The sequence below is a fragment of the Vidua macroura genome, chromosome W (assembly GCF_024509145.1).
Source record: "Vidua macroura isolate BioBank_ID:100142 chromosome W, ASM2450914v1, whole genome shotgun sequence".
NCBI classification, from domain to species: Eukaryota; Metazoa; Chordata; class Aves; order Passeriformes; family Viduidae; genus Vidua; species Vidua macroura.
In genome coordinates, this window is record NC_071610.1 from 5,089,051 (window position 1) to 5,112,914 (window position 23,864).

Here is a 23,864-nt window from a genome sequence, read left to right on the forward strand (position 1 = left end):
TTTCAAATCGATGATGCACATCTCATATTAACATTGTAAAAAACCATGTAACTTGAGAAGGTATACCCTCCCTCCCTCCCTCATGTCTTAATTTTTAGTCATTTGAGGGCTAAACCAAACAATGAAGTCCAAGAAAGCATGAACTGCTTCTAAAGAAAATAATTTATTTTTTCACCCCACTGCTGCTATCCCTTTTGACACCTCAGTAGCATTTATGTACTCAACTAAATGAGAACATGACCTGCCTGAAAGCTAATGTTCAGTCTCTTCACCTGATTCAGTGAGAAGATGAGCAAATTGCAGAGGCAGTATGGAAAAAGGAAGGAACACGGTTGGGATAGCAAAAGGCAAAAGCATCCCCTTCTGTGAAACTCCACAGTTCAATGGACAAACCTACTTCAAAAACTGAATAGTTTTCACAACCTGAATAGTTACAGATAGAACTATTAAGTTAGTCTTTGTGATAAAGAGCTCAAAAAAATTACTAAAAAAAAAATATTGGGCTACCTATACCGAAGTCGTTCATGAGCACTGTCTGCTCAGAAAACACAAAGGACATAATGCTTAAGATATGCACTATATTCATTGCTACCTTGAGCTTCCTATTCTGGACCTCAGTAATGATTACCTTATTCAACATTAATTTGAAGTTTTATTCATTAAATCTGACAGGGCAGCACTAGTAGCACAAAAGACAGAACATAATAATACAAAATCATCATCTGTCACCCATTTGAAACCTACTTAAAAAGACAGGCATAGATGATTTTTCTCAAAATATGAGCTGTGGCAAGTTGTATTTCATAATGGACTTGACCATAATTGTGACAGAACTCTCATGTTTTTAGTCAAGGAGTTCCAGTTTGAAGTAGTAATTTTTGGATCTATAGAAAGACAGCTGGGGAGGGTAGAGGGGAAAGGAATAACAGCATATGCTGTCCAAGTACATTGTACCAGGTTAAAAATTAATAGGAATTTTGATCTGCCATAGTTTTCATGTCAAAGATGGCTGTTTCCTTCCCCTTGCATCCTATGGCCAACATAAGAATCTGCTGGAAGCAACTTTACAACTTTAATCTGCTTCATAGCTATGATTATTGATGACAAACACTGCTTTTAAGTATTTTGATTTTAATGAAGAGTACTAGCAGACTGAGGAGCATAGGACTATCATATTCCCAAAAGACGATAACTGTATTAATATACTGTTTCTTTTTGTAGTCTCTCTACAGTTACTAATATTCTTTTATTTTTTGAAAGCAGCTGAGATCACCTGAAGAACTTCTAAAAAAATCTTCTTAAAACTGTTCCCAAATCCAAAGAGATAAAATACAAAATACAAGCAGCATCCTATATAAAGGATAATGAAAGTACCTGGTTTATTATAAATTATGCTTTAGCATAGAATTTCAATCCTTTCTGTTGACCCAAAAGCTTCACTTTATGAATTCCAAATTCATAGATCAGTATTACTTTACAACAGAAACACTACATCCTCTTCAATATTCACATCAAGTCATACAATGAAATGGAGGTTCTATCAGACATAGGTAGGACAAAGAAGAAGCGAACATCAGCTTCTGACACTTTTACATGATTCTATGGCTCCTACCCTTTTAGCTGAAAGCAAAATTGCTGATTAGAAAAAAAGAAAAATTGAAAAATTGCCTGCTATTGTTGTAGGTTAATAAATCTCTGAGATAATGTAACTATAAGCAGTTAGATCAGTCAATAACTGTTACTGTAATAAGTTTATGTGTTCTTTAAATAAGGAAAACTTTTAAAAGCTAGTATTTTATTTAGAAACTTCATCATTCTATAAGGAATAACTAATACAATTTCTGAATCTCTTGCAGGGAGTGAAAGTCATCAAGATTGATGCTATATATGCTTACCATGAGACTCTTTTATAAAATCTTTGTCCAACAAATCTGATACCAGACTTTTCAAGCCAATACTAAAAAACTTCAACCACGTCCTTTATCAGAGCAGAAATTTCTTATATTAGAAATAAGATGATGAAATGCAAGCCATCAAAATATTCAGTGAGAATTAAGCAGTACCCCCCGAAAAAAGAAGACAGGGAAGGAATCAGCCCGATAATTGAAAATTTTCTGCGGTTAGGGTTATTGAAGGAATGCCAATCTGATTTCAATGCTCCCATTTTACCTGTTCAGAAACCTGATGGGTCATATCGGATAGCACAGGATTTGAGGGCTGTCAGTAAGATAACAGAAGATTTATACCCTGTGGTAGCAAATCCATACACTTTACTAACTTGTTTAACACCTGAGCTAACCTGGTTTGCCGTTTTAGATCTGAAAGATGCCTTCTTTTGCCTCCCTATCCGTGAAGCCAGCCAGAAAATTTTTGCATTCTAATGAAAAAGCCCTAAAAGCAGGCGTAAAACCCAGCTCACATAGGCCATGTTGCCTCAGGGCTTCAAAAATTCCCCCACTCTGTTTGGGGAACAACTTGCAAAAGATCTAGAGTCCTGGGAAGCTCCACAGGAAGAAGGAAGGCTATTGCAGTATGTGGATGATCTTCTAAGAGCCACTCAGATGAGGGAAGCATGTGTGGCCTGGACGGTAAGCCTTTTGAATTTCCTAGGGCTCCAAGGATACAGAATATGAAAGAAAAAGGCACAGGTAGTGAAACAGAAGGTAATCTACCTGGGGTACGAGGTCAGTGCTGGGCAACAGACTTTAGGGCACGCTCGCAAGGAAGCAATATGCCAAACCCCGAAACCCCAGACGATAAAGGAACTCCGAGCCTTCTTAGGCATGGCAGGGTGGTGCTGGCTGTGGATTTATAATTATGGACTGCTTGTCAGACCCCTCTATGCTCTTATTGCCAATGGAAATAGAGATCTCCAGTGGACAAAGGAAGCCACATGGGCCTTTCACCAGCTAAAGAGTGCCCTCATGTCAGCTCCAGCTTTGGGACTTCCAAATGAAAGTAAACCATTCTTTCTATTTTCCCCTGAAAAACAGGGAATTGACCTGGGAATATTGGTTCAGGACTTGGGTCCATATTGGAGGGCAGTGGCTTACTTTTCCAAGCAACTAGATGCAACAGCCAAAGGATGGCCAGGTTGCCTCAGCTGTAGCACCAGTCGTGCTGAATATTCAAGAAGCACACAAGTTTACCCTGGGACAGAAAATGACTGTACTAGAGTCCCACACAGTGTCCGCAGTACTGGAAGTAAAGGGCGGCCACTGGCTCTCACCACAGAGGTTCCTGAAATACCAGGCCATCGTAGTAGAACAAGATGATGTAGAGATAGTAGTAACTAATATTATCAACCCAGCTTCTTTTCTCAGTGGAAATCAAGGAGAAGCAGTACACCACAATTGCCTGGAGACTACTGAAGCTACTTACTCCAGCCGTCCAGACTTAAAGGACACTCCTCTGGACGATGCAGAGACCTGGTTCACGGACGGGAGTAGCTACGTTGCCAGTGGAAAGCAACATGCTGGATATGCAGTCACTACCTGCAGAGAGGTAATAGAATCTGGACCCTTACCATGCGCAAGAGGTAATCCGGCTGCCGGAAGCAATTCGGCTGCCTGAAAAGGTAGCAATTATGCATATTAAGGCACACCAGAGAGTGAGCTCAGAATTGGAGGAAGAAATAAGGTATAGATGATGTTCACCCCGATGATATTGTGACTTGGCGTGTCATCTATTCTGCCTTGCAGCAATTTAAGGAAGTGGATCATCTACCCTCGGATGCACCACTATCCTTTCTGATAATGATGATTTGGAATGCCAAGACCCGTTTGATCCAGGGTCAGTCGATCCTGACCAAAAACCAGATTTATACCCTCCTCTGACCCCAATACACATTATGGCAGCCACCACTCCTAGCGCAGAAGAAATATTACAGACAGCACGCCGAAAAGCAGCTGCAACCATTTCACCCACTCATCCTCCTCCCTTTGCCACGTCTCACCTTGCTAATGATCATGAGGACATGTTAACTGCTGAACCCAAGCCAAAATGGCTTATACATAGCTGCCGCAGAAGAGCTTTACAAGAGGGAGATACTGAATTTTTACAAGCTATGCCTGTAATACATTGCAATAAAAACCCACATCATTGTCGTGGGGACAGGACATTTTCATGCTCATTATCCCAATCGTGGTTTCTGTTCCCTGTTCTCAGTTTGTTTTGTCCTCCTTCCCCCCCCGGCTGGCTGCTGGCTTGCTGCTTGGCTTGCTTGCTGCTTTTGCTTGCTGCTGGCTGCCTGCTTTGCTGGCTCTGTTTTCCTCTCTTTTTTCTCTGCTTTTCGCTGGCTTGCTTTTTTGCCATTTTTTTTTCCTTTTCCCCGGTTTCCGTTGTTCCCTTCCCCCCCCCACCCGAAGACATCGGACCTACTCCGGGCAGGAGCTCCCCCGGGGTCTGCGAAAGAAGCTCCATACCCTCTGCGGCGAAGAGAGATACAGCTCAACCCCCTTGGACTGGTGAAAACATCTGTGGTCATCTCGGGCTATTTCTCTTGTGCTGGGGAGTGTTTTTTGTTGTTCCTTAATAAACAAGTTTTTTCCACTTCCCCTCTGAAGGAATTCCTCCCGAACCCGGTGGTGGGGGGAAGTTGCGGAGGGTTTGGTTTCCTATAAGGGGCTCCTTTGGAGATGTTTTCCCCTAATTTGTCCTAAACCAGGACAATCATGAACAATTGTCCTATGAAATGGTTAAAGAACTAAGGAAATCGGTGAAGGAAAAGAGCTTGCATTTCTCCTTTACTGTGAATTTAATAGATGCTATAGCTGAATTGCATACCATGCTACCAGTGGACTGGAAATCTCTTTTTAAAACTGTTTTAACAGGGGGCAATACTCTGTGTGGTGGATGGAATTTTTAGATTTGGCTCAAACCCAGGCATTAAATACTGGTAATCAAAATGTGACACTTAATATTACAGCACCCCAGCTCTCAGGGACTGGCATGTATGCCACTGCCTGTGCCAAGCTGCAATTACAACCCCAGGTATGGGACCAAAGCACAGCTATTATGCTGTGTGCTCCAAGGAAAGTACCTGATACAAAAAACCTAGAGCCAGGATTTGCGGCCATTCATCAGGGTGCCCAGGAACCATATATCTCCTTCATCCACCAACTGCAATCAGTGGTCAGGTGGCAAATTGAAATGCAAGCAGCAGCCGATGCTCTTTTAAAATCCCTTGCTTATGAAAATGCTAATAATGACTGTAAAAAAGCCCTAGATTCAATACACAACTGTGCCGATGTTGAACTTGGTGATTACATCAAAGCATGTGCTAATATCAGCTCAGAACAATATAAAAAAGAACTAATTGCTACCACAATCGCCCAGCAATTGCAGGCAGCTGAAGTAGCTGTTAAGTGCTTTGCATGCGGAGATGAGGGGCATATTTGGAAACAATGCCCAAAGGGACAGAAAACTAGTAAAAAGACAAATAAACCCCGTCCTCGCTGCAAAAAAGGCCTTCATTAGAGTAACCAATGCCACTCTAAGTTTGACAAGGATGGCAACGCACTCCAAAAAGCAGGGAAACTTGAACAGGGGCATGCAGGCCAGTGCACCTCAACCCAATGGGGCCCAATTCAGCCAACCCCCAACGCAAACTCAGGTCTGGCAAGGGGCATCCTAGGCTCTGCCGGCCTGGACTTGGCCATCAGCTCTACAACAGTCTTAAAAGACGCTTCTGTCCATCTATTACCTACTGCTGGTTTTGGCCCACTACCATTTTAAACTCATGCTTTATTATTGGGTCATTCTTCTACCACTCAAACTGGACTGTTTATTTTACTGGGAATTATTGATGCAGATTATAGAGGGGAAATCAAAATTATGGCTTGGACTCCTAACCCCCCTTGCACTGTGCCTGAAGGGACATGCTTGGCACAACTCATACCACTGCTAGCAATTGCTTGTCCAGTGCCAATACTGCAGAGGCAACAAAACAATGGGAACTTTGGAAGCACAGGTGTTCCTCAGATCTTTTGGTCCGAAGTAATTGGAACACAACAGCCATTACCTGCCAAGTAGACTCTTGTCTTTTACAGGATTGGGTGATACTGGAGCCGATGTATCCATCATAGCGTGGAAGGAGTGGCCTCCTGACTGGCCCTTGGCACCCTCTACAGTGATTGCCACTGGAATCGGCGGACATCAGATACCGTGGCAATTGGCCAAAGAACTACACATTGTTGGACCAGAAGGCAAGACAGCCACCTTGCAAGAGTATGTACTCCCAATCCTGGGCACTCTATGGGGGCCAGATCTACTGACTCAATGGGGCTTGATCATTTCAACACATTGTTGATTGGGGCCATTGACAAAATGCCGCTCCTGAAACTTACCTGGCTTACTGATAAGCCTGTATGGAAAGACCAGTGGCCCTTAAGAGGCAAGCGACTTCACCAAGCCTGAATCCTTGTACAAGAACAACTACAACTGGGTCACATAGTCCCCTCCACCAGCCCAAGGAATACTCCTATTTTTGTTATTCCTAAGAAATTGGGAAAGTGGAGACTTTTACAGGATCTCGGGGCAGTCAATGCAGTCATGTCACCTATGGGGTCATTACAACCAGGAATATCTAACCCCACAATGACTCCCAAACATTGGGAATTGGCAATAATTGATTTAAAAGACTGGTTTTTCACAATTCCTTTACATCCTGACGATGCACCTAAATTTGCTTTTTCTTTACCATCTGTCAATCATGAAACCCTCATGAAATTATACCACTAGGTTGTCCTACCCCAGGGTATGAAAAACAGTCCAACTATTTGTCAGTTTGTTGTTCATTCAGCAATACAGCCAATATGGCACAAATATCCATCTGTTTTGCTGTATCACTATATGGATAATATTTTAATTGCCTCTGACAGCTCAACACTATTGGGTGATTGCCTTGCAGCTTTAAAAATAACACTCACCAGCAGAGGTCTATGCATAGCCACAGACAAAATTCAAACAGAACCCCCTTAGAAATACTTGGGCTTAAAACTGCTTGAAACAACAGTCACTCCCCAGCCAGTACCTTTGAAAACTAACATACACATGTTGAATTACTTGCAAAAGTTACTGGGAACCATTAATTGGATTCGCCCTTTGTTGGGAATTACAACAGAAGAATTATCTCCTTCATTTCAGTTGTTAAAAGGGGACCCAGACCTCTGTTGCCCTAGGAAGTTGACAAAAACTGCCCAAAAGGCAAACTCTAAGTGATAAAATCAACAAGTCCTTTACCACATGTTGAAACCCAGATTTGCCTTTTCGGCTGTTCCTGATTTTGCAATCTTTCCAACCCTATGCCCTTATTGGACAATGTGATGTGCAAGAACGTCATCTCTGGTTGCTAGAATGGATTTTCTTGCCACACACCTTTTCAAAAACTATAACAACTCAACTTGAAATGATTATTCGACTGCTGTTGAAACAGAGTGGAAATTTAACAGGGTGGAAATCCATTTGGATTTAGTTGAAATGTGCCACTTTGAATTATTAGTAGCTTGCTAGCATAGGAAAAATATACTGTTTAGTCTGGTAGCTCTGCTGCGCTCATAAAAACTGCCTCAGCCGAGGAGAAAGAATGTGAATTTACAAGCTGAAGAGATAAGAGAGCTTAAACTTTGAAATAAAGAAAAAAAAAAAAAAAACCAAAGCTGAGTCTGCAAGAGACAGACAAAGTGACCAGAGAGTTCTCTGTACAAAGACTGTTTTCTGTACAAAGACTAATTGCAAGTTGTAACATGAAACCAGTAAAATGAATATGCATGAACCTATTGTGAAACTCTATGCATATGTACTAGTAAGGGAATAAAAAAGGATCGGGAGTTCTCAGGGGCGCGCATGTTCTTTAAGGGGGGACGATCCCCACATGCATCCAGTGCTGTAATAAACATACCGGCTTTACAACTTTTACAAGTTGTGGAGTCAGTTTTTTTTCCACAAATCACTGTTGATGGGACAACTCTGATGTTAGAGCCTAACAGGATATGATCTGGCAATGATACATCTCCCTATTACTGCAGCAGAATTAGAGAATCTTTTCAGGGAATCACTGTCATTTCAAATTGCCCTTGCAGACTACAATGGACAGTTTATTCATACGATGCCTCGACATGCATTGTTGCAGTCCTTCAAAGAACTTCCCTTCCAACCAAGGTGTCTATAGTCAAAAACAACTATTCCTGATGCAAAAACTGTTTTCACTGATGGATCAGGGAAAACACACAAAGCTGTGACCCTGTGGAAAAATTATACAGGACAATGGGAACACTCAAAAACTTTCCAACCTGGATCTACCCAGCTAGTCGAACTGGCAGCTGTGGTAGAAGCATTTCGTATTTTTTCACAAGAACCTATTGTCTCTGGCTGTCTTTATGTTACAGGAATTGTCAAGAGAATAGAACATTCTTTCCTGAAGGAAGTCTCTAACAAAGATATTTTTGTGTTATTAACCACTCTGTATAACCTTTTACTTCACAGGTCTCATGAATACTACATCCTGCACCTTAGGTCACATATCACTCTGCCTGGACGTATAGTGGAAGGTAATGCAAGAGCAGATGCTCTTGCTATGGCAGTCACTATGCCACAAAAATTAGGGCAGGCAAAACTTTCTTATTATTTCTATCATCAAAATGCCTGAGCACTGGCAAAACAATTTGGCTTAACCTTGCCACAAGCTCGAGATATAGTGAATGCTTGTTCACAATGCCAGCAAACTTTTTCCTTACCACAAACATTAGGTACAAACCCACGAGGGTTAAAACCTAATGATATTTGGCAAAGAGATGTTACCCACATATCGAGTTTTGGAATTTTTAAATATGTGCATGTTTCCATTCATGCTTTTTCAGGTTTCATAGTAGCAACAGCTCACAAAGGTGAAAAATCAAGAGATGCCACCCGACATTGGCTACATGCCTTTGCTACTATGGGCATTCCTCAACACATAAAAACAAACAACGGATCTGCATATATATCTCGAAAAATACGAGATTTTTTTCCACACTTGAAGGCTCAAGCACGTTATGGGTATTGCCCACTCTCCAACAGGCCAGGTCATAGTGACGAGGGCACATTGCACATTGAAAAACATGCTACTGAAACAAAAAAGAGGGAATCCCATAGGCATGCTCCCTCAGGAGCAGCTTGATAAAGCAACCTATGTTTTAAATTTTTTGAATCTTTCCACTAGGGATGACCTCACTGCACATCAAAGGTGCCCAGGTCAGACAACTGATAGAGAAGGAGTTCACCCAGAAGTTACATACAAGAATGTACACAGTGGTGAGTGGAAAGGTCCAGTTCCACTGTTAGCTTGGGGAAGAGGCTATGGATGTGGTTTTTTTGCCCATAGGACCATATTGGATTCCAGAGAGATACATCAAAACCAGCCAAGGATGACAACAATGAGTCTTGTCATCTTTCTTCTGCTATACTGCAGAAGAATATGGTGGAAGGAACAACCTACTGGGCACACATTTTCAACACACTGCTGTTTCAGCCTCTGACCAGATGGGATCCAGAACCTCCCCTCAGCAACAATGGAACAGAATGGGTAGGAGGAACTTGGCTTCCTTCCCTAGATCAGGATGTTGTAAATACGTATGCTACCAATGCTTCTTATGTTACTAGTTTACCACCTATTTACTTTATGTGGAATCAAACGAGTACCTTTTCACCTTTACCTTGTACCAATTTTTCTATGCAATTCCACTTGATATACGAATCCTCAGGAAAAAAATTGACTGCTATTACATCACCAACCATTCTGTTCATCTCCAACAATCCTATGGATGCCACTCCACCTCATTATCCCAAATGTTGTTTTACATCCATTTCCAATTTACAACGTTTGGAATGGACATCATGTTTAGGACAACATCTATAACAACAGTTCTTACAGTATGGGAAAATAATTGACTGGGGACCACACAGTATCATTAGAGAAAAGGGAACAAATAAAACCATTCTTCCCTTCTAAAAGTCAAACTACAGCATTGTTTGGCATGATGGTGGAATGGCCAGACCATTGATTCAATATTATCTAGGTAGTAATCAATCACATGTTCATAAGCATCTGTGGAAAATGCTGTTACCTGCCTTTGGTAATACCATATACCAGGTGAACTTGTTCAAGAGTGCCACCCTTGCAAATTTGACAGTGCTAAAGAAACAATCACTAATGACTTGTACTTTGCACCCATATGTTTTTGCTTTAGGTAATGATTTTTCAAGTGATTATAGGAATGGCTTGTATTTTCTGTATGCTAATTCTTTTGCTTTTAAATCGTGTAACCAATGAAGATATGAATAACTTTTCTGTCCTTCTTACATTTAAGAGAAGACCAGAAATTTGGGTACTTGTAAATCTGACTAGGGCTTGGGAAGGACAAACAGACTCTCACAATTGGCTCGACTATTCCAGGAGGAAATCCAAAAGAGTAAGAAGTGAGTTCGCAAATTTCTCGGTTGGCTGATCTTTGCCATCATTTCTGCTGTAATAGTTTTAACTGCAGCCTCTGCAGCTGTTGCAGCTTTAACTAATCCCATTCAAACTGCCCACGCTGTGGGACAAGCTCTAACCAGTATTATGAAAGAGTTACAAACAGGAGAGCAAATTGACAAGGAAAAAATGACCAGATTAGGATGCCTTAAAAAGTGCTCTTTTGTGGATTGGCGAAAGAGTTGAGGCTCAAAAAACCCGCATATCTTTACATTGCGATTGGGAACACATACATAACTCTTTATGTGTCACTCCTTGTTCATGGAATGAAATGGAACAAAATTAGGAAACAATCAAAAACCACCTCCAAGGAGCCTTTGATAAAACCCTAATACAAGATATCCACTCACTTCACACTCAATTAAAAGATCAACTCAGAGATTTGCAAACTCTGGAGAAGCAAAATGTGCTGACAGACTTAAAAAATGATCTTACTTGGTTAAATCTGAAAAACTGGTTTTCAGGAATAAATTTACGAGTCTGGGTTTTTATTAGATTGGGTTGTCTGGCAGTGATATCTTTTTAAATTTTGTCTAGTCCTTTCCAACATATTCAGAGCTGTTAAAGGTACACAAAAACAAGCCATGGTTGCACTTGCTTTGTCCATGACCCCAAAATATAGAAAAGGGGGAATTGTTGGAGTAACAGGTGTTGGTGTAAGGAAAGAGTTAAACAGAGAGCAGCAGCAGCAATGCCAGCAGCAGCAGTAGCGTATCTCTGGACAGCTGTACCTGAGACAGAACTGGACAAACTAGTTTCTACTTCTACATCGACATAGAACTATACACTCTTCACCCTCCTTTACCATGGCTTTGGAGGGAACACTGGAAAATGTCAAGAGGACAGATTTCTTGTAGAACTGTGATTACATCTGTAAGCTGTAACCAAAAAAAAAGCTCTTAGGAGTAAAGATATATACACTGATGCTTCTGAATAAAATATCAGATTCACTCTCTCTCTGCTGGTGGGTCTCGTCCCTTTGTGTATCACAGACTGCAAGCATATAAAGCACCTTAAACTCTAGTGAGAGTCAATTAAAAGTCTTTTCACCAGAAAAACGAAACATACTCATAAGAAGTTGAGGAAAATGCAGACAACAGAAAATAATGATGGAAGAGAAAAAGGAAAACCTTCACTGCAACATTCATAGAAGCTGCTGGAAGCTTCCTTCATGTCTGACAGAGCCAATGCCAGCCAGCTCCAAGACAAATCTGCCACTGGCCAAGGCCAAGCCCATCAGAGGTGGTAGCAATGCCTGTATGATAACATATTTAAGAAGGTGAAAAAATGATTGCACAGAATTAATTGCATCCAGAGAAGAGCAGAGTGAGTGTATGAGAAAGGAACAACTCTGCAGACACCAAGGTCAGTGAAGAAAGAAGGGGAGGAGATGCTACAGGTACAAGAGCTGAGATTCCCCTTCAGCCTGTTGTGAAGACCATGGTGAAGCAGCTGTGCCCCTGTAGCCCATGGAGGACCATGGGGATGCAGAGATCCACCTGCAGCCCATGGAGGAGACCCATGCCAGAGCAGGTGGATGCCTGAAGGAGACTGTGACCCCATGGAAAGCCTGTGCTGGAGCAGGGTGCTGGCAGGACTTGTGACCCTGTGCAGGACCCATGCTGGAGCAGGTTGCACCTGAAGGATGGTGCTGTGGAAAGGGACCCATGTTAGAGCAGTTCATGAAGAACTGTAGTTCGTGGGAATGACTCATGTTGGAGAAGCTAATGGAGGACTGCTTCCCATGGGAGGGACGGCATGCTGGAGCAGGGGAAGTACCTTATCACTCTCTACAACTCCCTGAAAGGAGGTTGTAGCCAGGTGAGGGTCAGTCTCTTCTCCTCAGGCAACCAGCAACAGGACAAGAGAACACAAGAACACAATCTTAAGCTGTGCCTGGGGAAGTTTAGGTTTGACATTAGGAAGACGTTCTTCAGAGAAAGAGTAACTGATCATCAGAATGGGCTGCCCAGGGAGGTGGTACAGTCACTGTCCCTAGAAGGTGTTTAAGAAAAGACTGAATATGGCACTTAGTGCCATGGTCTAGTTGACAAGGTGGTGTTAGGTCATAGGTTGGACTTCGTGATCTCAAAGGTCTTTTCCAGCCTAGTTGATTCTACGATTCTGTGACTCTCCCTGGAGAGGAAGCAGAGACAGAAATAACAGATTATGAACTGACTGTAACCCCCATTCCCTGTCTCCCTGCACTGCTGGGGTGGGAGGAGGTAGAGAATCAGGAATAAAGTTAAGCCCAGGAAGGAAGGAGAAGTTGGGGCAAGGGGTTTTTAAGATTTGTTTTACTTCTCATTATCCTGTTCTGATTTTATTGGTAATAAATTCAATTAATATCCCTGAGTCAAGTCCTGGCTGGTGTGGTATTGTTGACAGTGCACTGTTGTGGTAGCGATCACTACCTGTTTTTCTTCAACCCTCAGCAGTCCAATAGCAGAAGGGTCCTCTGAGAGACCAGGCAAGCTGTCTAATTCCCTCTGTCTCCACAACAGCTATCCCAAAAGCCCAATGGTGCCCTTTTGGGTCCTTGAAATACCCTCTCCTGAGGTAATCTATGCCACGGATGCCTGAGGCCTCTGGGCCAGTCACAATAGAGTGATTTTGCCATTTCTTCCCAGTCAAGCTCACTTTGGCTTCCAGTACAGTCAGCTCTTGGTATCCCTCTGTCACCCCAGAAACAGAGATGGATTCTGCCCCTATATATCTCAATGGCATCAGGATACATTGTGTGACAGTGTCAACTAAAGCCTTATACTCTTATGGGTCTGATGTGCCAGACCATCAGGTCCACACAGTCTAGTAGATCCGATTGTCCCCTTCCTCCACCTGGATGGAGGCAGGACCCCTCTATTCCTGGTCATAGTACTCATTACTCACTTCTTGTAAATATGACCTGGAGGTCCCTTCAAGAGAATCAGAAGTAACATCAGCCCTCCTATTTTGTCTGAGGACCTGCCCACTGGAAACTGAAGCAGCATTTATACTTAAAGAATTTTCCTGCAGTGGTTGTTGTTCCTTTCAACTCACATATCCATGCTCCTAGGGCACAGGTGGGTTTTCCATCCCACTTCCTCATACCCTCTCCATGGTCATGCAGGTAAAAATCACAGGTTACCTTGTCATGTGAATCCTCTCTTGAGCAGGAAGTCACTTGCTCCCAATAGCAGAGACATTGGTCTGTACTGGCAGGGCATGGGACATTTCCTCTTTAAATTGCTGGAGGTCCTTGGACAGTCTTTCCATGGACGAGACACAGGCCCAAAGGGGAAAAGAGAGACTTTCTTTATATTGCTGGAGTTAGACAACCAAATTATCCACTGTTTGGTCTTCTTTCCATGACATCACTGCCTATGAGTTAGCATATGATGATAGTGTGTTCTACTCCACAGGAACTTCCACCACATGGTTTGTGTACACTGGACTTCATCTGGATCTATAGGGGACTGCTCGTTACTTGAATCCTTATAGAGTATGTCCAACACAGTTAATTCTCTCAAGTACCAGGTACCTTTCTTCATGGTGTTCCACTTGCCTTGGTGCACTGATAGATTGTCCTGGAAAAGATACTTTTCCCTCACACTTGACAGGAGTTGCCTCCAGAGGCTGAAGATTTCTATCTTTTTCCCAAACCCCTTGTCAATGCCTGCATCCCTGGACAGGGATCCCAGTTGCTTGGCTTTATTACCATATAGTTTCCAACTGTGGGCTACACTATCCCAGCATCAGAGCAGCCAGGTTACCAGGGGCTCACCCAGATGGCAGTTGAAATCTTTTCACATATCTTGCAGCTTACCCAGGAATAAGGATTGGGTGATTTTCTTTGGCCCTGCCTCTTCCTCCTGTTGTGAGGGCCCTATTTCCTCCTCATCACTCACTACATTAACTGATTTTGTCTTGGATTTCTTCTTCTCTATAGGAGTGACTGCTGCCGGCACGGGTTGTCCCTCTGGTTCAGTTGCAGTTTGAGTGGACACAGTGCCTGTTGATCTGCTTTCCTTCCTCTCCCCCTGAGGGTGCCATCTAATGACAAGCAGTATCCAGTAAGTAGTAGCCAGGGCCCAGCACACTGCAATAAGTTGCCTCTCTCTGGAACTGCCACAGTGATTTTCTTTGAAATATTCTTCCACTTTATCAGGGTTCTGTATTTTTTCAGGGGTGAACCTCCAAACCATTGGAGCAGAATAATCCTTCAAAAGCTGGCCCATTTCCTCTCACATTCCATGCCACTCATGACTATCCACCCTTGGGCAGATCTCTGAAAAACCTCCCTAGAAATCTTTCTTGACTCTAAACACAGCGTGGACCACACTGAGGATACCTGGCAGACTTAGCAACAAGAACATGCTTTCCTTAACATCCAGAGGGAATTCAAAATTCTCAAAAGCTGCTGTAACAGGCCTGAAAAATGAAAAGGGAGTGAAAAGCTGGGGAAAATCATCCTCCCCTGTTCCCCCACACACTGGGAACAATTATAAAAGAATTCCCAGAGGTAGCACTTGAAGTAAGGGCAGAAGAACAACACTGAATACATATCACAAATGACCCCCATTGCCCTTGATGTTATCATGTCATAAACTGATATCCCACAGTACAGCAACAAAGTAATCCTGTTTCCTCTCCCTGCTCTGAAAAAGAGCACCATGAGGAGCACATACAGGAATATATACAGGGTTAGGTACCACACCCACATGAACAGATCAAGCAACATTGTGACCAGTGGCTCCGTACCTAATACAACAAATGCTTAGATCAAATTTGTTTCCAACCCACTCTGGCTCATTCACTCACTCTCCACTCTCCCCCCCAGAGGAGAATTGGAGACATAAAAAGGCAAAGATCACAGGTTGAGATAAGAACAATTTACCAGAAACAGCAATGAGATAAGAAAACCAACAGTAACAGCAACAATACTAATAGCAGAGTGTACAAGATAGGTGAACGATTCACACACGATTGCTCACTGGGGAACCTGGACTGCACACTCCACACACCCTGGCCAAATTGGAAGGGTACCCACCTGATGCCGTTGAGCAGGACGGGAACAGAGAACTCCAGATCAGAAGGCTAAGAAAATGAACTCTGATTTATTTCAAATGTACCGCTCTATATATAGAGAACATCGAGAAGACTAATTTCATTGGTCTTAGAGTAAAAACATCCCACACCATTGGTGGGCAGTGAATGACGCACAGAGGCAGAACACATCTATAAACAATGTGAATAACAAGATAGATTAGAGAATTATTTGCATTCTTTCCCAACTGCTTCCCAGGCTCTCACCTGGTTAGAAAACCTTTCTCTTTCTCTCTGACTGAGCTGACAATATCCACACCCACCCCACTCCTTCCCCCTTGCAAATGGCATGAGGTGGTATTAAATGACCTGAAGGACCTGGCTGTGTTCATCCTGGCTGCTGCAAAAATTAACTGCGTCCTGGCCAGAACCAGGGCAGTAACTTACAAGTGCTTAAAAGAATATCAGGAACAGAAAGATATGCAAAGAGCTTGATAGTTTAATTTCCTATTGTGATGAATAAACCCTGTAACAGCCACAAATAGTAAAAGACCTATGAGTGTTTAACAGCTCTCCAATTACAAAGATCGAGCTTAAAAGACATACTATTTTATTATCTTAATGATCCATCACAAACAGAAAACAAAATGTTTTAATGTCGATATGTGTATGTGAAATCATTCTGCAGTAACATTTTATGAATATTTCTGAAAGAAAATAAATTACTGAAATTGATCCAAGACCTGTTTGCAAACTGTAAAAAAACACAGTTAAAAGTGGCACATGATTAACCGACTACTATTTTTTTCTTTCTTTATTAAAAGTTATGAGAAAACAGATTGAGAATGCTGTCTATGCAGAGGAAACTGAGCCACACATTTACTCCAGACTAGCTTTCCTTTCCCATCCTTTTAGTGGATGAAAAACTGAACATGAGATGGCAGTATGTGCTGGCAGGCCAGAAAGCCAAACTTGGGCTGCATCAAAAGCAGTGTGTCCAGCAGGTCGAGGGAGGTGATTCTCCCCGTATAATCTGTTTTCATGAGACCCCATCTGGAGTTGTCCGCCCGGAAAGACATGGGCCTGTTGGAGCAGATCTAGAGGAGGGACATGAAGATGATCAGAGGGCTGGAGCACCTCTCCTGTGAAGACAGGCTGAGAGAGATTGGGTTGTTCAGCCTGGAGAAAACTCCAGGAAGACCTCATTGTGACCTTTCAGTAGTTAAAGGGATCTTATAAAAAAAGATGGGGACAAACTCTTTAGTAGGGTCTGTTGCAATAGGACATGGGCTAATGGTTTTAAACTAAAAGAGGGTAGATATAAGAAAGACTATAAGGAAGAAATAAGAAACTAGATATAGGAATTTTTTTATGATGAGAGTGGTGAAACACTGGCATAGGTTGCCCAGAGAGATGATAGATGCCCCATCCCTGAAAACATTCAAGGTCAGACTGGACAGGGCTCTGAGCAACCTGATCTTGTAGATGTCCCTGCTCATTGCAGGGGGGTTGGATGAAATTACTTTTAAATGTCCCTTTCAACTAAAAGCATTGTATAATTTCCTCAGTAATGCAAAACAGAAATGATTATGTGCTCTAGTAATTATTTGCTCCTCGAGTAGCAAAGTCATTCTTGAATATACTATCTGTAACACTTAGCCTGGTCAATTTAGCATTGCAAAGGTGGCTAGTTACTGTGAAGCTTAAGTAACTGAGATAAATGCTCCAGTACTTCGACTACTTTAGGATCAAAGAACACCTAAAATAACATCACTTTTTCTTTGACATAAAATTATGTTAACTTTTAGTTCCACTTCTAGCAATTAACAGCAATACTTTCTCAGCTATACTTTGTGCAAAATGTTTTATAAAAACAGCTTGCTACAGGCGAGGAAAAGGTTACAGTTTTGTTTTTTAAAGAGTGCTTAAAAATACTGAGAAGTATCACTAGAAAGGCTTTATGTCCTGGGTTGACTATATGATGCTTTTATCCCCAATTGTCTGTTCTGTTTATGCTGAATAATAAGTTTTGCACCTTTAAGACTTGTTCTGATAGCGAAGGGGGGAGAGAAGAAGCGCGCAGTTTGTTTTCAGAAAACTGCACTCACTCCTTCCACATTCCTGCTCCTGGACTGTGTTGTCTCCAGATGGACAGACAGTGGGACAGAGCTCTCCTTTGCTTTTTAGTTAGTTTTAGCTAGCCGAGGCAAAGAAGTTCCCTGGACTGTGTTTTTTTTTCCTTTTATTTGGACCTGTTTAAAACTACTCTGGACTGAACACCCAGAAGAGCAGCAGCAGCTCGCACCTGTGGCCCAGCAGGCCGAGCCTGGGCCGCGGAATTTCCAGCGCCGGAGGGACTGATAAGAGACTGAGTGAGCCGAGCTGCAACCCATGGAGGGGACTTTCTCAGTTTGTTTCTCTTTTGAAGCGGCAAGAGGTTTTATTGTTTAATATTGTTTAGGTTTTCTTGTTTAATAAACAGTTTTTTCCACTTTTCTCCAAGGAGGTATTTTTTCCTGAACCAGTTGGGGGAGGGGCCAATTGAATCTGCTTACTAGAGGAACCCCTTTGGGGGTTCTCTCCCAAATTTGCCCTGAACCAGGACATGTAGTAACATATTGTTTTTGCCTTTGTCCTACACTAGACAGCTTGACATGAAAGAAGGGACTACACTATACTCAGTTATCCATGAATAGATAATATAGGTTATAGATTAGCCATGCTAGATAACCATATTAGCTGCATACAGAACCATGAAATATAAACACCATTTCAACACAAAGTCAACTTGTATCCAAAGTGCTGCTTCCAAATCAGCATGTTGTTCTCCAAAGAGCACAAAAGCAGGATTTACTCAGCATCACAGTAAAGAGGCACTTCACTGCATCTTGTAGCACATACCTCCTACCTTCTGCTAGCCTGTAATTTAGGTATGGACATGAAATTTTAAAAAGGACCAAAAAGGCCTATACTATAAAAGAAAAAAAATTTCATTCCATACTTTGTTGTTATTAGGCCCTGAACATTTTGCCATGGGAAGTGGTCAAATCACCATCCCTGGAGGTATTTAAAAGACATGTAGACGCGGGACTTAGGGACATGCTTTAGTGGTGGACTTGGTAGTGTTAGTTTAATGGTTGGACTCTATGATCTTAGAAGGCTTTTCCAACCTAAATGATTTTAAGATTTGAGATAAAGCATGCCTTTGTCAAAGTTTCAACACATTCATACATCATTCTTCAACTGAAATGCAAATTCCCAGTAGATGCCTCTTCATGTTTCACTCATTTGTCTCAGAAATTTTAAAAAAACTTGGGAGCTTTTGAGTTGACATTCAGGCTGTTGCCGAAACTTTTTTAAGGGGAGGGAGGGAAGAGAGGAGGAAGAGAAAAAAAAAGATACAAAGATGCCTTCTGAAAACTCGTTTGTTACATGGGCAAAAAAAAATCACAGACTTCTGAATCCTAATATGAATTTCACAAAGGCAAATCTTAAAATCAGGGAAAATACCACTTATATTTTGAATGTTTTCAAAATTCCTATTTCACCTTTCCAAAAAAATCTCTTTAGGATTAAAATATAAAACTCAGTAAGAAATCCAGCTACTCTGATTTTGTAAGAATAAAGAAACTACATTTTAGAATTAATCTAATCAACACAATACAGCACATCTGAAGCAGGCAAACTAGCTCCCTAATAACATATTTCAATTAAATGCAAAGTATCATAAACTAGAGACCTTCACATGACAAAAAACTATGCTGTAACACTAAATCTTCAGCAATAAATGAAGTTTCTAAAAGCCAAACATGAGTAGCTAAGGTCCAAGACAATTTCTGTACCAAAGTGAATTAACATTACTTCACTCTCATGAAGGACATTTTAATTTTCACCAATGAAAGTGTAAATAAAACTAAAAATATTTACTGTTGTAGCAGACTGCAGTACATGACAATTATTTCAGTGTACATTATGTGAGTTTTCTTTCAGCAAATAAGGAATTAGTTACAGATCAAATAAGTATTTTATCTTACTAAATATAATTATCTGAACTACAGAAGGTGTTGTGTCTCTATAGCTGCTTCAATTTGCTTAGTTGTGGCACATTTTTTAGAGGACAAGATCAGCTCTTTGCATTACTGCATTTTAATAGATTCCCAACTTGTACTGAATGAGAACTCAAAAAAAAAAAAAAAACCCAACAACAAAAAAAACCACACACACAAAAAACCAAACAACAAACCAACCATAAACCCCCCTACATGTATAAAAAACTTAAATGGAGTGACAGCTACAAAGAACCTAGCAATCTCTCAGTTTTCAATGGGACTGAGTTACAAGATGTCTGAAAGAACTGTAATGAAAAGAGTGACCTGTACTCATCTCAGTTGTAGTTTTTAAATCAGCTAACAATATTTACCACTTCCTTCTTTTGGGAGAGGTGACCTCAGAAGCTTCAGTAGTTCTACAGAATAACTTCCCTTTTGCTATGACTTTGATCGGTCCTACTGCAATATTATTTTTAACCTAACACAACAAAGTATTTTGTTTCAGTATTTTTTATTCCTACAGCAACAGGCTATTGCTCTATTCTAAATAGAGGAACATGATTCCCTTTCCCAGTCATGTTTCTGAGGGGTTTCCAAATAAATTATAGATGCTCCTTTTGTTCCAGTGCTCCTGTTCCTCTAAGGACACCAGATCTGTCATGAACATATTTTAGCACATACCCCTTAAAACCTATCTTGATCTCGAAATACAGAAATAGTTATAGATACACAGAATATACACGGAATATACAAATGGAAGAACCATTGGTGAAAATAAAAAAAAGAGCAACCAGCCCATATACATAAACTACCATTTAATTAGGCCAAATGAAAAAAAAAAAGTTAATTTTGTTCAAGCATTGAGAATGGGACTGAGGTGTGCTGTGTTTGTTTTGGGGCAGCTGGACATTCCCATGACTGCATGACTGTACCCATACTGCAGCAACAACACAAAACTTTTGTCTGTGGTTGTTACAGCCATTCCACTATCCTGAAAACAGGATTCACATCAATATATAAGTGTCCTAGAAACACTAAAGTAATCAATCCATCACTATCTAAATCTGCCTGAAATTCTCTCTCCTATGAGTAAAGGTTCTGCAATTTACACTTAAAATTATTAATGGCAGGTCCTTACATGCAAGGCTTCTTTAATAGAATTTATGTAGTATTAAGCCATATTCATCAGTGTTTAATATTAGAAGTGAAATTACAAAAAAAAAAAAAAACAACTCAAAACTAAGTTATCAATGCAGTTCTAAGTGACTTTTCTGAGAAAAAAAAGCTATTTTTAGGGAAACATTCTTAGGTAATTCAGACTATTTTATTTATTTATTTATTTTAAACTCAACACTAATTATTTTATCCTGTTGCACAAAAAAAGGAAGGACATTATCAGCTTTAAATTTACTGGCTTTTCTTTGCCTTTCCCTTACACTTCATGAAGTTTCACAATTATACTTTACAGACCTTATATTACTTTTCTCTGCTTGTTGTCATGACAAAAATCTCACACAAATGTCATGGAAAATAAATTTTATCAGTAGTAAAAATTTTATTAAAAGCATTTCCAGATGCATGAAGTACCTAAGTTTTGCTAACTTATCATTAGAACAACAGAGAACAAAATAAAAATCTTTGAAAATTAATCTACAGTTTTATTTAAAAAATTAAATCATGGAGATTTTAACTCATGAAGACAAAGCCATTTACATAGTGTTAGAAAAAAAGAGTACAATCAGATGCAAAATCAAAATACAAACCCTAATGAGTCACGTCTAACAAAGCACAGAAATGGTGCATGCTGAGGTTTGTGCACATAAGATCCCTACCCTAGAGACATTATCATCCCTTTTGTCTGACATCTCAACTGCAAAATCTCAAGGGAGTCACGAACATATGTGCCACTGTAATCACTTAGTTACTTTTTGCATGCACATAAATAGATTACCTGCAGTGTTTGCCACTGTTGCACGTAGCAATGTTGGATGATTTATAATTTTGATGCACACCAATGCAAAGCTGGATTTTTAGGCCCAGTGTTTGATATACTAGGTATACTTGCACCATATATTCTTTCTAGGCAGACAGATTGTTCCTTGCCTTGAAATCTTTACAACTTAATGCCTGCAAAATTCAGAAGATTTAGCACATACTCATGAGGGGGTGAAAAAAAAGGCTGAATGATCATCCAGTCTATCCTACCTTCCTCAAGGCAAGACCTCCTAGGTAATCCTGACAGATATCTGTCTTGTCATGCTTAACTTACTTTCATGCAGCTATTCAGGTATGTAGAAAGAGAAATGTGCATAAAGACATGCCTTCAGATTCAGCAGATGGAAGAACACAACACTGAATATCTACTGACTTTGTTAGGATGCCATGGCAAGGTCCAACTGAAAAAAAAAGTGATTACAGGAATATAGCCCAAAATACACAATCTAAAGGAGAAATAAAATATGCTACTGTGGCAAGTATATATACAGATATACAAACACGCATTAAAAAACAAATGTTAACTAGGAAAATTACTCTTTAACCAATTCTTTATCAACCATCAAATCTATTTTAGATGCAGTGTAGAGTCAAAGAACACATAACTTAGGAGCTTTCCCCCCATTATTCTGCACTCACAAACATGGTTTTAGGAGACTTCCACCCAAATCAATGAACTGCTTCATTAGTTTACTTCTCACCAAAAAGAAAAAAAAGCAGGTCGCTTAGTAAAATTCATAATACATAAATAAATGTATTTTATGCTTCACCATACATTGCATCAAACTAAACTGACAGGATTTTCTGTAGTGTGCATGCTTTTTATATTGATTACCTCTTTCAAATCAAACAAAAAATCCAGCACACTGGTAGAAGTATACCTTCCTCAATGACTGTTATTAACAGCTTCATGTCACCTAATTAAGCTAGAAATTCAGCAAAAAAAAAAAAAAAAAGAATTGCATAATAATGCCATTTCCTCATTTTGACAAACTTCTCATTATTCAAGGCCCATTTTTGTCAAATGTATCTCCCCAAAGTTGAAGACATTTTTAACACAACAGTACTCTGGAAAGTCTTATTTTAAAAAGGGCCACTAAACATACTAAAGCACCTGAGAACCCCATAAGCAGTATAAAGTTGTGTCTGACAAAATACATAGGAGTACATAAGCCTTCCACATTAGAATTACAGGTAAGTACAAGAGTACAAAAATATTAGAGGTCTAACCAGGGCCTCTAAGTCAACTACCAACGCTATCAGAGGCTTCAGGTCGTCTTCCTCCTCCAAGCCCTACTCTGCCTTCCTTGAGATGCTACAAATATTAGAGCCTCTCTGCAAACCCTGCATTGAAAGGGCAATCCAAAATCTCCTACAGGTTTCCTTCCGCTCAACATCCAATCACCTTCCCCACCTCTCCTAAAACCCAAGCCTGTTCCAGTATGCGCTCCTACCCCTAAGCTACATAACAGTCCACCGTCGCTCACAACGCTTCTGCCCCAAACCTACAGCAACACTCACCCAGCAGCATCCTTGCTCCCATCCCACCCGCGCCCTAGCGCCACTTACGTTCCCCTTTCCCATCAACAACCTCCATAAGCCCCCGAATAAGCGGTATCCCGTCAGCCACCCCCTACTCAGCGCGCCCGGCCGCACCTCACGGTCCTTGAGACCCAGGAGCAGCACCTCTTCCATGAGGGTGAGGCGTGTTTCCTTGGAGTCGCCCTTCTCATCGTCGCCGGGCTCGTCCCGGCGGCCTTCATCCTCAGAGCTGCCTCCCGCCTCCCGCTCCTTGGCGGCGTTGCGGAAGGCCTCTGTCCGGCGCTGCACCAGCCCGGAGCTACGCTGGGTCAAGGAAGTCATGGCTGGAGGCGGTGGAAGGTCAAAGGCCCGCCACGGGGAGAGGAAATTGGCGACAGATCGAGAGGGGGAAAGGAGAGACGGCAGCCGCTCCTGCCTCCGCCCTATCCCCACGGGGGCAGCGGCCGGCCGCGGAGAATCATGGGGAGCGGGATTCGGCCGAGGCAGTGGCGGTGGAAACCGGCATTCCCCGCCTGCTGCGGCCGAGCTGGCGGAGGTGACTTTTCCTCCAATATGGCGGCGTAGGCTGATGTCAGCGGAGGATGTGGTAGTGGCAGGCGGAGGGGTACGACCGGAAAGTGCTGTGGACGGGAGGAGCCCCTCATAGGGCCGGAGCTGTGGACGGAGAGCCTCAGGGATGCGGCCACCTCAGCCTCAGGGAGTGCGGGTGATGCCGGCTGTTATTGACTATTACTAATCGTTAG

The 23,864-nt window shown here is 41.5% G+C and overlaps 1 protein-coding gene across 2 annotated transcripts in view; it reads right to left on the reverse strand.

The window, feature by feature from the left end:
* Positions 1-23,600, reverse strand: part of LOC128821387 (Golgi phosphoprotein 3-like) — a 174,452-nt gene extending 150,852 nt beyond the window's left edge. Inside the window, exon 1 of one of the 2 annotated variants that reach the window (XM_054002378.1) lies at positions 23,266-23,600. In XM_054002378.1, the coding sequence (XP_053858353.1) occupies positions 23,266-23,442 (177 nt within the window). In that variant the 5' untranslated portion in view covers positions 23,443-23,600. Of the gene's footprint in view, positions 1-23,235 lie in introns of both variants that reach the window. The other variant, XM_054002377.1, reaches the window with a different exon arrangement.
* Between the last annotated feature and the right edge of the window lie 264 nt (positions 23,601-23,864).